The sequence below is a fragment of the Muscardinus avellanarius genome, assembly GCF_963383645.1.
Source record: "Muscardinus avellanarius genome assembly, chromosome: 1".
In the NCBI taxonomy this organism is placed as follows: domain Eukaryota; kingdom Metazoa; phylum Chordata; class Mammalia; order Rodentia; family Gliridae; genus Muscardinus; species Muscardinus avellanarius.
In genome coordinates, this window is record NC_137786.1 from 181921597 (window position 1) to 181936933 (window position 15337).

General features: G+C 44.2%; 1 protein-coding gene across 1 annotated transcript in view; it reads left to right on the forward strand.

Moving 5' to 3' along the window:
- Nucleotides 1-4120: 4120 nt before the first annotated feature.
- The window catches only part of DNHD1 (dynein heavy chain domain 1), a gene marked incomplete at both ends in the record, with an annotated part of 77313 nt that continues 66096 nt past the window's right edge, over nt 4121-15337 (forward strand). Inside the window, 5 exons of the mRNA XM_080689920.1 lie at nt 4121-4210; nt 4307-4385; nt 4588-4611; nt 4988-5669; nt 13653-13808. Of these exons, the coding sequence (XP_080546046.1) occupies nt 4121-4210; nt 4307-4385; nt 4588-4611; nt 4988-5669; nt 13653-13808 (1031 nt within the window). The remainder of the gene's footprint in view (nt 4211-4306; nt 4386-4587; nt 4612-4987; nt 5670-13652; nt 13809-15337) is intronic.

The window sequence follows — 15337 nt, forward strand, 5'->3', positions numbered from 1 at the left end:
CTAGAGATGTTGAGCATTTTTCATATATTTATTGACCATTTGTATAAAATCAGAATTTCATTTCAGGTAGTCTGACCCCAGAATCTATCTTCTTTCTCACTAATGAAGATGTTATGTATTTATGCATTTTGTCCACAAACTTGCTTTGTGTGTGTGTGTGTGTGTGTGTGTGTGTGTGTGTAGTACTGGGGGTAGAACCCAGGGGCTTTCTACCTCCGGGCTATACTCCCAGACCTATTTTATATTTTATTTGGAAACGGGGTCTCACTAAGTTGCTGAGAGCCTCACTAAGTAGCTGAGGCTGGCTTCAAACCTATGCGATCCTCCTGTCTCAGCCTCCCAAGTGCTGGGATTACAAGTGTGCGCCACCACGCCCAGCCACAAATATTTTTTGATCACCTACTCATGGTTCCTAAAACTACTGGGAACTGGGATAGAATAAAAAGCAGTTGGCCTCTGGCCACTATGGGGCTTATATTTCTAGTCAGGGCAAATAGACAATAAGCAAATAAATATTCATATGAAATGATAATAGATGTTGTGGGGAGAAATAATTCAGAGTAAGGAGGACATGGATATTAGGAAGAGTGTTACCATTGACTTTTAGGTGGTTAGGAAGAACTAACTAACAAGGTGGCATTTGAACAGAGACTTGAGAGAGTAAGCCGTCAGGACACAGGGAGGAAAGAGTGTTCACTCTTCTATTACCAACTACTGGTGTGAGTCACTAATTGGCCCCCAGTGTCCATTGTTCCTTCTTTCTTTACTAATAGAACCCTTGAACTTTAGGCATATGACCACTGAAAATAAATATTATATTTTGTAACTTTACTTTAGCTAGGTGCAGCCATGTGGTTGAGTAATGTGTACAATTGCCAAGCTGTGTGTGTGTGTCTGTGTGTGTATCTGTGTGTATGTGTGTGTTTTACTGGGAATTGAACCCAGAGGTGTTCTACCTCCAAGCTATACCCCCTTCCCTTTTTTATTGTTATTTCTTGTTTTGAAACAGGATCTTGCTAGGTCGCTAAATTGCTAAGGCTGGTCTCAAACCTGTGATCCTCCTGTTGCAGCCTCCAAGGACTAGGAATATCAGGTGTGTGCCTGGTTCAGTCTGAGTTCTTAAAAAAAAAGGGAGGAGGGCATTGCATTCTCCTTTTTCTTTCCCTCCATCTCACTAGTTGGGATGGTGCCAGAATACATGGTGGTGAACTCTCTTAGACCTTGAAGACAAGGACTATTTCCTTAGAGAAGGCAAAACAACTAAAAGACTACCATAATGTTAGCCCTGGAGTACTTATACTTGAAAAGTTGTGTGTGAGGGAAAAAAAAATAAAACTTATATCATGCTTAAACCATTGTATTTTGAGTCTTTTTGTTATTATATGTGTGGGATAAATCTTTCTTTTTTTACAGTACTGGGGATTGAACACAGGGGCAATTCTACCTCTGAGCTACTCCCCCAGCCCTAATTTTTATTCTTTATTTTGAAACAGAGTCTCACTAAGTTGCAGAGGGCCTCACTAAGTAGCTGAGGCTGGCCAAGAACCTATGATCCTCCTGTGTCAGTCTCCCACATACTGGGATTACAAGCATGGGGCATTACACCCACCTATGTGTGGTATGAATGTTAAACTGGTCCCTCAAATTTCCCGCTCCATGATATACCCACAAGCATATTTCCTGTTACTGTGAATATAACAGATTTTACTTCTTTTAAGAAGATTACATTTTACGGCATACTTGATTTTTTTTTTTTTTTTTTTTTTTTGTGGTACTGGGGTTCCTGGAAGCCCTTCTACCTCCGGGCTACACTCCCAGACCTATTTTTTACATTTTCATTTTTGGAAACAGGGTCTCCTAAGCCAGCGCGCGCGGCTGGCTTCGAACCTGCGCGATCCTCCTGTCTCTGCCTCCCAAGCGTGGGGATTACAAGCGTGCGCCACCACGCCCGGCTACGGCATACTTGATTTTAAGGAAGGGAGATTGTCTAAGAGGGCCTGACCTAAGCATACCAACCCTGTCAAAGCAAAGAGAGGTCCTTGACTGGTTACAGAAGAGGACATTAGAAAGTTACGAAGCTTGATTTGAAGCTGGCTTGAAGATGGAGGGGGCATGTGGCAAGGAAAACCTCTGAGACTTGAGAGTTTCCTCTGGCTGACAGCGAGAAAGAAACAGGGACTTCAGTTCTACAGCTGCAAGGAATCGAGTCTTGCCAACAACAAGAATGAGCCTCCAGATAAGAACCGACACGTTGATTTCAGGTTTATGATACATGAAGCAGAGAAACCAGCCAAGTCATGCTGGATATCTGATCTATACAACTGTGAGATGCTACATGGGGCATGCTTTTAAGCTGCTTAGTTTGTGATAATTTTTCACACTAGCATATAAAACATATATATTAATGAAGGTTCTCCAGAGAAACAGAATCACAGGCTGAAAAGTGCCCCAACCTACTGTACACACACTGGAGAACCAGGAAAACCAGTGGTTTAATTCAGTACAAGTTCAAAATCTTGAGAATAAAAAGCACCAGTGTTTGAGAGCAGGAAAAGATGGATGTCTAAGCTTAAGCAGATTAAAAAGAATTCATCCTTCTCTTGCCTTTTTTGTTCTCTCTGGGCAATAAATTGGATGATGCCCACCCAAATTGGTGAGGGTGATCTTAACTTAGTCTGCCAAATCAACTGTTAATCTCCTCTAGAAATCCATCACAGACAGACACATGCAGAAATATTTTAGCACTTGTCTGAGAATCCTTTAGCTCAGTCAGAATGACACATGAAAGTAAGCATCACAGCTTGTGTATGTCCTAACAGGTGCACAAGCAGAAAGCACGGCATATATGTGGGCCTTGAGATGGGCATGGGTTTGGAGTGTTCCGAGCACAGAAGTAGAGTGAATAGAGAGAGAAGGCCACAAAGGTAGCACCCATCGGCTAGCAGTATGTAGACCATGGTAAGAATTTGTCTTTCACCTAACGGATGAGATGATAAGGCATTACCCAGCTTGGAGCAGAGGAGCCATAGGATCTGACAGGTGCAGCTCTGAAAAGAATAGCTTGTAGGGACGAGGGTGGAAGCAGGGAGACTGGTGAGAAGGCCAAGAAATAATTCAGGTGAGAAATGATTGCAGCTTAGACCAAGATTGTAGCACCTAAGGTAGTGAGAAATAGCTAGATTTTGGGGCCAACAGAATTTCCAGAAGGATGAGTTGTGTGTGTGTGTGTGTGTGTGTGTGTGTGTGTGTGTGTGTGTGTGTATGTGTGTATAAGTTTGAGGTACTTATCAGACATTCAGATGGAGTCTTATCAGATAGCCAAGCAGAGTAACACCTAGTATTCAGAGATTTCAGAGCAGAGATAGTGCTGGATTTCTTTTTCTTTTTCTTTTTTTCCCTTTTCTCTTTCTTTCTTTTTCTTTTTTCTCTTTTCTCTTTCTTTCTTTTTCTTTTTTTCTCTTCTTTCTTTCTTTCTTTCTTTCTTTCTTTCTTTCTTTCTTTTTCTTTCTTTTTTTTCCCACTACTGGGGATGAAACCCAGGGGCATTCTACCTCCGAGCTACACTCCCAGCCCTATTTTTAAATTCCTTATTTTGAGACAGGGTCTCACTGAGTTGCAGAGGACTTCACTAAGTAGCTGAGGCTGTCCGCAAACCGCGATCGTCCTGTCTCAGCCTCCCAGATCCTGGGATTACAAGCATATGCCACCACGCTGGGCTTGGATTTCTTTTTCTTTTTCTTTTTTAACATTCAGCTAAACTTTTAAAGTTAGCTACTCTCACATTCCCAGCCCCCAACTAGACTTGGAGCTCTTTGAGATCAATTAATTCTTTGGGGGGAGGTGGGGCTGGGGCGGATGGATGCGGTGGCTGGGAAAGGGAGGGAGTCCACAAGCTACCTTTTTGGTACCTGGCACTAGCTTAGACATTCAGTGCTTAAGCAGTCACATGATGTATAAACAATCACATCTGTTCTAGGCACCCTCAGGACTGTTAGTCCCCCGAATCAGTTATGTCCATCTTTTTCGGACCCCTCTGAGGACATTGCTGTACTGCAGCCAGCAGGTTTGGCGTGGGCTCCACCCTGCAGGGCTCTGACCCTGCCGCTTGGCTCAGTCCACCATGGACCTGGGCTCCTCCTCCCCTGGCTGCCCGCGGCTTCTCGAGGAGGCTCGGGCACTAACCGTCCTAACAGCTGGAGCGGAGGGATCTGTGAGTGCGGCCCCGACCCCTAGGAGGCCCCTCGCAAAGCTCCCACGGAGTTGCCTAATCCGCCTTCTGCTTGCTCCCTGTTCCTTCTTCCTCTAGGCCAACCATCCGCTGCCGGACCACGCAGTTCGCTGCGCCCTCCTTGGCTTTCAGTCCTTCCATCTTCCGAGTCCTTGCGGTGAGGGAGGTTCTCGAGTGAGTTGGGCGACTCCCTGGTGTGTGCGCCAGTGTCTCTGTGTGGGTGAAAGTGATTGGGGTGAGCCCCTCCCTGGGACCCAAGGCTAAGGCCGTCTGCTTGTCCAGCAGGTGCTCCCCAATGAAACCTCATCAGCAGAGCTGGTGCTCTTCCTTTCCCTTGCCTCCTAACCCCCCTAAACCAGGTGAGGGGGACAAAGCTCTCGGAGGTGAGGAGAAACCCTTGGGCAGGGAGGGTTCCCATCTCAGCCCTGGGCTAGCTTCTTCCTAGTTTGGGGGGAGCAGTAGGAAGGGATGGAGGGTCTTAGAAGGCTCTGCAGCTCTTATCCATTTCCCTGTCCTAGGCCCCTCCCTCCTCACTCCCCAACCCCTCTGACCCTGCCCAGAGCCTGAGGACCCTTTCTTGCCTCTCTCCTGGGTGGGGCCCCTCAGCTGAGGCCCAGCAGCTGGGAGGCTGGAAATGGCGGTTGGCACCTGAGCTCTGGGCAAGATCTCTTCGACAGCAGTTGAACACTCAGCTCCTTTCGGAGCAGGAAGAAAGGAGTGCAGACTTGCTTCCTGGTGAGACATCATCTGATGCCCTAGAGTCTCGGCACCCTCCTAGTGACCTGGACAACAAAGAACAGTCTCAGGCCTCTCAGAGGAAAGAGAAGCAGTTCCTGAGCACAGTAGCCGAGTCAGAGCAGCCCTCCGTGCTGAAGCTCCTGCTAGCGGAGCTCCAGACTCTGTTCTCAGCTGTGTTGCAGGACACCAGCCCTGCAGCTTGGCGCTACCTGCATGCGGTCCTGGGTCTGCTGCCTCCATATCGGAAGTTGCTGGTCGGTCACCTTGATCTGCTGCCCCTCCTGGAGCAGCTGTACTGCTGGGCACCCCTGGTCAAATCCCAACTCCAGCTGGACCTGCTAGAAGCCATAGACCAGGCTTTTCCTCCAGACAACTCTCTATTAAATAGAGCCTCCCATGTTGACTGTCATCCCCAGAAGAGGATCCATCAAGAGCCCCCATGTCCAGCCTGCCCTTTTGTGCAGGCTCGGTGGGGAGGGCAGCAGGTACGGGAGGAACTAGCCACGTGGCTGCGACCACTGACGCTGCCGGAGCTACAGCGCTGCCTGGGCATTGTTGGTGCTGAGGTGGCCCTAGAAGAGGCCCGGTGGCGGGATGGCCTCAGTCTTCTGCCTTTGGCCTTGGCGACGGACATCCCCATACAGTATGAAACCCATGTCACTGACAAGGAGGAGCAGGAGCCCATTGAAAGAAGAGAGACTAAGTGAGTGAGTCACCCAGCCAGGGGCTTTGAGCAGAGGAGAAAAGAAGTCAGTTTAAGGGTGCCTTTAGGGCCACTCGATGTCTAGAGCCAGCTCCTTACTGATCGTAGGGATTAGCCTGACCCCGTGCCAAGCTAGTGTGAGGCTGTTCCTTCTTTTTTGTCTACAAAATAAACCTACTGCCTCAGTGTTAAGCCTGGCAAGGAAATGCAGAAATCAGTCAAAAGTCAGCCGTCAGGAAGCCCAAGTTTCAGAACACCGCTTGCCTTTCCAGAGTTCCCAGGATGTGTTCTCAGTTGGTGCCTGAAGCGTCCTTATTCTTTTCTCTTCATTCATAATCACTGAGCCTTGACTCTGGGCCTACCTGGGGCTGGGTCCAAGAGGCTGGGAGCAGTAGGGTCCCTAGGATGCTACTAGGGAAGCTGGTGGGAGTGGCCTCTTCGCCCAGGCAGATCACCACAGGAGGCAGCACCGATGGCATTTCACACTGACTGCTCCAGAGTCTCCTGCCTGCCAATCTGGGCTTTTGGGCTCCTTATCTGAGGCAGATTTCTTCATTCTACCTGTGGCCAAGACCTTTGCTTCTAGCTCAAGTTTCTTTTGCACCTCTTTTTTTGTGGTATTGGGGTTCTTGGAAGCCCCTCTACCTCTGGGCTACACTCCCAAACCTATTTTATACTTTTTTTTTTTTAATTTAGAAACAGGGTATCTTAAGCCAGCACGGCTGGCTTCAAACCTGTGTGATTCTCCTGTCTCTGCCTCCCAAACGCGCGGATTACAAGCGTGCACCACCACGCCCGGCTCTTTTTTGCACCTCTTATTGACTGATTTTTCTTTCTTTCTTCTTCTTTTTTTTTTTTTTTTTTTTTGGTGGTACTGGGGTTCCTGGAAGCCCTTCTACCTCCGGGCTACACTCCCAGACCTATTTTATATTTTTGAAACAGGGTCTCTTACGCCAGCGCAGCTGGCTTCGAACCTGTGTGATCCTCCTGTCTCCGCCTCCCAAGCACGGGGATTACAAGCGTGCGCCACCACGCCCGGCTGATTTTTCAATTGATGTGGTACACGAGATCGAACCCAGGAGTGCTCTACCACGGAGCTACACCCCAGCCCTTTTTTTTTTTTTTTTTTTTTGCGCATCTGGGGATGAAACCCATGGGTATTCGACCTCCAAGATACACTCCCAGCCCTATTTTTCATTCTTTATTTTGAAACAGGGTCTCACTAAGTTGCAGAGGGCCTCACTAAGTAGCTGAGGCTGTCCTCAAACCACGATCCTCCGGTCCCAGCCTCCCAAATGCTGGGATTACAAGTGTGCACCACCACGCCTGGCTACCTCAGCCCTCTTTTGTTTGTATGTTTGTTTTATTCATTTTGAGACAGAGTTTCACTAAGTTGCCCAGGCTAGCCTCAAACTCTCCATCCTCATGCCTCAGCCTCTCAAGCACCTGGGATTACAGGTGCACACTACCACGCTAACTCGGCTCTGCTCCTCTCTTTGTTTTTCCTTGAGAGCCTTGTCTTCCTCATCCATTTTCTTGGGCTGTTTCAGAGGCTTCTTGACACCTCTTCAGTCAGGCATGACACCTACTAGCCCTTCCCCAGTTCCTGTTCTCCTAGTTTTACCATTCATCAAGCTTGGTTTTCTCAATTTTTGTCCTTGGATTTATAGCTGAGTCAAGTTTTTCCTGAAGTCTTAGAGTCCTAAAGGTAGACAGATAGGCAGGCTCCTGGAACCCTAAAAGAAGACTGCCAGTGGCAATGATTTATGCCTTCAATAGCCTCAACAGGCTCTTTCCCTTTTTTGGAGACTTGCCTGTATCCTGATTATGAGTTTTCTTTCCTGAGGTACCCCAACTGAAATGGCGATGGGCTGAGATGTCGAACCTAATGGTAAACTTCTGAGGTCTAGCTAATATGGCTTAGTTTACATTATATTCTGCAGGGATAGTTTCACAGGCATTCATTGATTCAGTAAGTATTAAGATACCTCTATGTCTCAGGAAATGCCAGATGCGGTGATACACGAAGTGAACAAAACTGACTCAATCCCTTCTCTAGAGTCTTACAGTTAAGGAGAGAGATATAGATTATTTAATGCAAGTAAAATATAATTACAAAATATTTAAAACACTGCCTTTCATATGGTTGCTTCTGTGTGTGTGTGTGTGTGTGTGTGTGTGTAATTAGGGGAAAGTACTATCAGAGGACTTTGGAACTAGACTAGATTAGCAAAAATACCTTGCAGTTTAGGAGGTGAAAAAGAGTTTCAGGAAGGCAGCAGCAGCCCAGAGTGTTAGTGTTACAGAGACAACTGAGAATCTGAAAAATACTGGGTTTAGCAATAAGGAAGATGTTGGTGAGAGCATGTGGGGAGGAAGCCAGATTGAGATTGTAATGTTTTCAGGAATGGAAATTTTGTTTTCATATTCTTTCATGAACCCTGGCTTGAAAGGGGGGGCACAGCAACTTGAAAGAATTTTAATGTATAGATAGGACTTATTTTTTTAAGTAGAGACATGTTTATAGCTTTTAAAACAGTGCTTGAGAAGTGGGTACTCAATAAACATTTGCAGACTAATGAAGCAGTGCACTAAAGTAAGAAGAAGAGGACATTTAAAGTACATCATAGAGAGGGGCAAGGGATCCAGAGCACAGATGGGAAAATTAGCCTTTCAGGGAAGAAAGGACACCTCTTCCTCTTAAATTCAGGGGCAGATGGGTGTGTAGGAAGACAACTGAAGTTGACGGCATGAGTTCATGGCTGAGAACCTCAGTTTCTCCAGGAACGGAAGGAAGCAAAAAATGCTTGGGACTGAGGGCATGGAAGGGCTGGGCGTAGGATTAGCTACAGCAGCTCAAGGGGTCGGAAACTGAAAGAGGAGGCCACTTGTAGACTTTTGTACTAAGACATCAAAGCAGAGTGAGATCACATCTAAGACTGGACACTAGAGATTTATAGAGGAACCAATATCCTTGGTTCCATGATCTTCTCAATCTACTATATCATGTAAGACTAACTGCTTAGGAAATAAGACGTTCATAGCAATTATTCCATTTAAGAGGTCCTAGCTGGGTATGGTGGGGCACACCTGTAATCCTAGTACTTGAGAGACTGAGATAGGAGGACTGCAGGTTTGAGACCAGCCTCAGCAACTTAGCAAGACCCTGTTTCAAAAATAAAAAATGAAAAGGGATGGGGGTGTATCTCAGGGATAGAATATCCTTAGATTCAATCCCTGTACAAAAAAATGTCCTAGCACAACATAAAGGTCATAAACCTTTTTGTTGATATGAACTCTAGAATAGGATTGTGCTTTTATTTCTGTAATAATTTATTCTACTTATCAAAGTTTAGGTTAAATAATGATATTAATATACCTTGGTTAAGGCCAAATTAAATTATTCCTAGGTTTTTAAAACTTTTTATTGGTGCACTGTAGTCATACACCTTAATCAAATACAAGAGGGTGGAGGCATACATGCACACATCGTCCAATTAGCCCTTATGCAATTCCCTCCCCATTTCCTCCTCCTCTCTTCTTCTCATGTTTGGCTTAGTGATTGACTTTGATATGTTTGTTAATGTACATCATGAACATTAGAGAATTTCCTTCTTCTCCCCTCCCATCCCCTCAGGGCACCTTATTTGCTCATCTATAATATCCTCTTCTTTGTCTAGAGTTCCTCCTATGACCCATTTTCTCCCTAGCTTTCACATATTAGTGAGAGCATCTGACTTCTTATTTTTTGTGACTGACTAATCTCACTTAGCATAATGTTCTCCAGTTCCATCCATTTTCCTGTAAATGATGTAATTGTGTTTTTCTTTATGGCTGAGTAAAATTCCATTGTGTACATATCCTATAGTTTTGTAATAAATTCATCTGTTGATGGACATCTTGGCTGGTTCCATAGTCTTGCAATTGTGAATTGTGCAGCAATGAACATAGATACACATGCATTAAGTTTGGTTTCCATTTTGGGAGGTAGACACCCAGAAGTGGTATTGCTGGATCATATGGTAAGTTTGTTCCCATTCTTCTGAGGATCCTCCACACAGTTTTCCAAAGTAGTTGTATTAATTTGCAGTCCCACCAACAGTGTATTAGAGTTCCCACTTCTCCACATCCTTGCCAGCATTTGTTGTTGTTTGTGTTTTGTATGACTGCCATTCTAGTTGGAGTTAGGTGAAATCTCAGGGTAGTTTTGGTTTGCATCTCTCTAATTGCTAATGATGTTGAGCATTTTTTTCATGCATTTTTTTTGGCCATATGAATTTTTTTTTCATGAAGTGTCTATTTAGTTCCCTTGCCCATTTAGGTGTCTTTCTTGCAGGCAGCAGATAGATGGATTCTGGTTTTTAATCCATTTTACCACCTTATGTCTTTTTATTGGGGAGTTGAGGCCATTTATGCTCAATGTGATTATTGAGAGATGTTTTTTAATTCCTAACATATTAAGATTTAACTTCTGTTTGAGGTAGTATTTGTTCTTTGCTTAGTTGTTTGCTGTGTGGAAATTTTTGTTTCTCTGGTTCTGGCATGTGTTACTTATTTCTTCTTTGCAGTTGATCTCTTTGGGAATTTTCTCTAGTGCTGATTTGGAAGAAATAAATTCCTTCAGCTTCTGTTTGTCATGGAAGATTTTTATTTCCCTGTCTAATTTGAGAGATAGTTTTGCTGGGTAGGAAATTTGGGGTTACAAATTGTTTTCTTTCAGAGTTTGCAATATACTACTCCAGGCCCTTCATGACTTGGTTTGGGAAGTCTGGATTGATTCTAATTGGTTTACCTCTGAATGTCACTTGGTCTTTTGTTTTTGTTGCCTTTAATATTCTCTTCTTGGCTTCTATGTGGGTCAGTTTGACTCTTGTGGTGTGGTGAACCCTTTGTCTGATCTTGTCTAAAAGGAGTTCTATAAGTTTCCTATACTTGTGTATCAACCTCTTGTTCTATGTTTGAAATTTTTTGATATTATTTCTTTGAAAAGATTGTTGATCCCTTTGTTTTCACCTTCTTTTCCCTCTTCTATGCCAATTATTCTTGGGTTCGCTCTTTTAAAATGGGCCCATATTTCTTCAGTGTCCAATTCATGCTGTCAACTTGTTTTTTCTAAATTATATACTATGCATTTGTTTTTGGAGTGATGATCTTCTAGTAGTGATATTCTATTCTCCATGTGGTCTAATCTACTGTTTATAGTTTGAATTGATGCCTTCAATGATTGCATTCTTTCTTTCAGACTCTAAATTCTTTTCTAAAGGCCTGTATTATTTCTATAGTTACATTACTCACTTGACATTTTGGAGAGCTCTGCAATTCTGTGTTGTCAGGTTCTGTTATTGTGGGGTTGTGGGAGCTCATTGATTCCTTGTTATTCCTCCTTCCCATGATTTCAGGAGCTTATATCTGTTGCTTTTGGTAGATTTCTCTCAGTCTCTAGGTGTCAGCTGGTATATCCAAGGGCAAGTTGTGTTGTATTCAACAGTGAAGGTTGAGTGGGGAGAAAAGTGAAGTCATAATGCAGGAATAGTGTAAAGCCACAGATAGGATCAAATAGAATGAGAGTATGAGTTTAGTAAGGTAATATATAGTTGAGATTAGATATGGCGGATATTTAGTAGTATTCTAGTAACCAATGTAGAGTTTTCAGTATAGTGGTATGAAGTGGATTTAATACAAGACAAAGAAAAGAGAAATAATAATAATAATAATAAAGGATGGATAGAAGAGAGTAGGTATGTACAAGGGAAGAAGCTTGGGAGTGGGGTTGGGAATAGAGCAATCAAACAAGCATACACACACACAAAAAAAAAAACCCAAAAAACAAAATAATGCAACCCTATAAACATGAATATTCAGCCTTTGCAGTCTCCCTGTGTGCAGACACCGAGTGCCACCAGCACCTTTCCTGCTGCAAGCCTGGTTCTCTGAGTCTTTCTCAATCTATGCAGATGGCCGGTATGGGGCTGGATCTAGTGTTAAGTGTAGATCGCCCTTCACACTTTCCACAGATGAAGAGTTTCAGTCTCTCCCTGCCTCCATAGGTGGCAGATGCCTCTGAGACCAAACTATTATCTAAGAGTATCTTTTCTGCACAGCTAGGTCTGGGCTGGTCTAACTTCTCCCATTTACCTTGATTGGGTGGTCTGTGGTGATCCCAGAGGTCCTACTATTTGGATCTAGTGTTAAGCGTAGATTTCCCCCCACACTTTTTACTGATACAGAGCCTGAGTCTGTCCTAGCCTTTGATATGTCCAATAGCAGACTCCACCCCCACCTTCGCCAGATTGAACCACAAAGTCTCAGACCCAGGTTGTTTATTGCAGATGGTTGTGTGAATCCCTGGGGGTGCTACTCTGGGTGTTCTCCTGCAGAAACAGCAGGTTAATTTACTGATGGGGATTGAGTGGTGTTGCTGAGCACTGGTCTGGATCTCTGGAGGGCATGGTGAGCTTGGCCGTCACTACTGCAAGTTGCAGTCGGTGTGTACACAGGAGGAACTGTTAATTTACAGTTCTAATAATCTGCAGCTGCTTACTTCAGGTCCTTGGTTGTTTTCCTGTTCATCTCTGAAGTTGGCTGCAGTGAGGCAAGATGGTGCTGCTGTGGCACCGGCAGCCACAAGGTGGGCAGGTTTCTTTTCTGATGTTGTTGAGTGCCACTCTGGATCTCTGGAGGAGGTGGTACACTCAGTCACCGCTGCTGGAAGTAGTAGCTGGTGTTTGTACAGGAGGAACTTATAACTTACAATTCCAATTATCTGTAATCGCTTACTTCAGGTCCTTGGTTGTCTTCCTGTTTGTCTCTGGAGTCTGGGACAGTAGGGCAAGATGGTGCTTCTGTGGTCCCTGTGACTGCAAGGCAGGCAGGCTCTTTTATTGTTGTTGTTCTTTGATTGGTCTTCTAGCCTTTCTTTTCTTGTCACCTTTGTTCTTTTTAAAATTGTGGTGTTTTCTGGCCTTTGTAAGAATGCTGTTTTTAAGGCAGTGGAAATTGAGTGTTACCAGGACTGATATGTGCTGCTTCCCTCGGTTGCCATCTTCCCAGAAATCTCTGTTCCTAGATTTTGTTATTGTTTGTGTTCTGTGAGATGACCACAATACAGATTATTACACCAGCTAATTCACTTTTGCATCTAGGGTAGTTAATTTTATTAGCAGTTTTTTTTTTTTTTTTGTGTGTGTGTGTGTGTGTGTGGTACAGGGGATGGAACCCAGGGGTATTCTGTCTCTGAGCTGTACCCCCAGCCCTGTTTTTTTTTCTTTATTTTGAAACAAAGTCTCACTGAGTTGCAAAGGGTTTCACTAAGTAACTGAGACTGTCCCCCGCAAACCATAATCCTCTTGTCTCAACCTCCCGAATGCTGGGATTTCAAGCGTTCATCATCACACCTGGCTCTTATTAGCAGTTTTGACGAGTATGGTTACTCATCAAAGAAGATGAGAATATTGGTGCAGGCTTGAGGGGGTTGAAGGATACACCATTAGATCTTGTCTGGAAAGCAAAATACATGATGCTAGAGGTTGATTGGTGATGGGCAAAAGCAAGAATAATTATGAGTGCAAGAGCAAGGATAACAGTCATGGAGACCACTCAGGGTTGGAAAGCAGGTGTAACAGGAGCAAAGACAGGAGATCAGATCTGAAAGTTTAGCTAGGTTGACAGTGAGGAGAAATCAGGATTGTGGGCCAGCGGGGTACAGTCTTCTCATTTTTTCCATGTAGTATGATGTAATAATGACTTGACAGTAATCACAGTCAATGTAGAATGATCTTCATTTATCAGAAAGGGAGGGGCTGTTCATGCACATGTCTGTGTGACAGTGCTGCAGGATAGACTGTATTTGCTCAGTATGTGACATCTTTGAGTATAGGTCTTAGACAGTCTCTAACAGTGTCACACTGTGTCCCTCATGCACCTGATCCAGTTCCTCCTCCTTTCACTGGCCCTTTTTAATCCTGATTTTTTTTTTTTATACAGGCCTCAGCTTGACTATGAAGTTCCCAGGGAGAAGGGCTTCCAAAAGAGAAGCATTTCTTTCCTGGGTAGCCAGGTGATGACCATTCTGAAGACAGAGAAATACCTGAAGGAGATCCACTTCCTCTATCTCAATGTGGCTCCCAGCCGGCACTTCAGGTCAGAGTCCGCGTCCACAGCTCTTCTGCACCTCCCCACTCCAGTTCCCTCCCAAGCTATCTTCTCCCTCCCCTTTCCCCATGCCCCATCCTCTCCCATCTTCTTTCTCCATATCCTCCTCCTCTGTCTCCCAGTTTCTCTCCTTCTTCCCTTCTCCTCAGCTTCCTCTTCTCCACCCTTCACCTCCTCCTTGCTCCCCTTTTCTCTTATAAACTTTCGTCTTAGTTATCCTCTTCATTTTGCACTTTCTGCTTTATTCTATGCTAGAATGGGAGAAGCATTTGGTCATAGCCTCAGAAGCAAATTTCATGGTGATCTCTTCCAACTCCAGTGCAAGAATCAGATGCTTAAATCTTGTCTGGGGGGCTCGGTTTTCCAAGGACATCCTGTTCTTTACACTGAGTCAAAAAAATCTGCTATCTATTCTACCTCTTGGCCCTCATTTATCTCAGAGGCTATAAAACCAGCCGCCTCCTTCCACATGAATTGAGTCTTTCTTTCACTTTCTTCCATTTGATTAAAATTTTACCTAATTATTTTTGCAGTATTGGGGGTGGAACTCTGGGGCATTCTACCTCTGAGTGACATCCCCAACCCTATTTTTTATTCTTCATTTTGAAACAGGGTCTCACTAAATTGCAGAGGGCCTCACTAAGTAGTTGAGACTTTCTGCAAACCTCAATATTCCCATCTCAGCCTCCCAAATGCTGGGATTATAAGTGTGTACCACCACACCCAGCATACCTGTTTTTGAAAATACCAAATTTAAAAAAATTTTTATCTATCTATCTATCTATCTATCGATATCTTGCAATGCTTGAGATCCAATACAGAGCCTCTTGCATGATAGCCAAGTGCTCTACCATTGCGCTCAATCCCTAGCTGAATATTTTTAATTTTAATTGACACATAATAATTATATGTATGTATGGGGTTCAGTATGATATTTCCTTTTTTTAAGTACTGGGGATGGAACCCAGGAGCTTTCTACCTCTGAGCTATATCCCCAGCCTTATTTTTTATTCTTTATTTGGAAGCAGGGTCTCACTAAAGTTGCAAAGGGCCTCACTAAGTAACTGAGGCTGGCTGCGAACCTGGATCCCCCTGTCTCAGTCTCCCAAATGCTGGGATTACAAGCCTGCGCCACCACGCCCAGCTCAGTGTGATATTTCAATGCATGTATACAATGTGCAATAATCAGATCACAGTAATTGGTGTGTCTGTCACCTCATACCAATATTTATCATCTTTTGTGTTAAGAATATTCAAAATCTTCTCTACTAGCAATTTGGAAATATTCAAGTAATTGTTGTCAACCATGGCTATCCTACTGTGCTACAGAACATTAGAAGTCATTCTTCCTGCCAGGCGTGGTGGCGCACACTTGTAATCCCCGCACTTGGGAGGCGGAGACAGGAGGATCGCGCAGGTTCGAAGACAGCCATGCTGGCTTAAGAGACCCTGTTTCCAAATAAAAAAATATATAAAACATAGGTCTGGGAGTGTAGCCCGGAGGTAGAAGGGCTTCC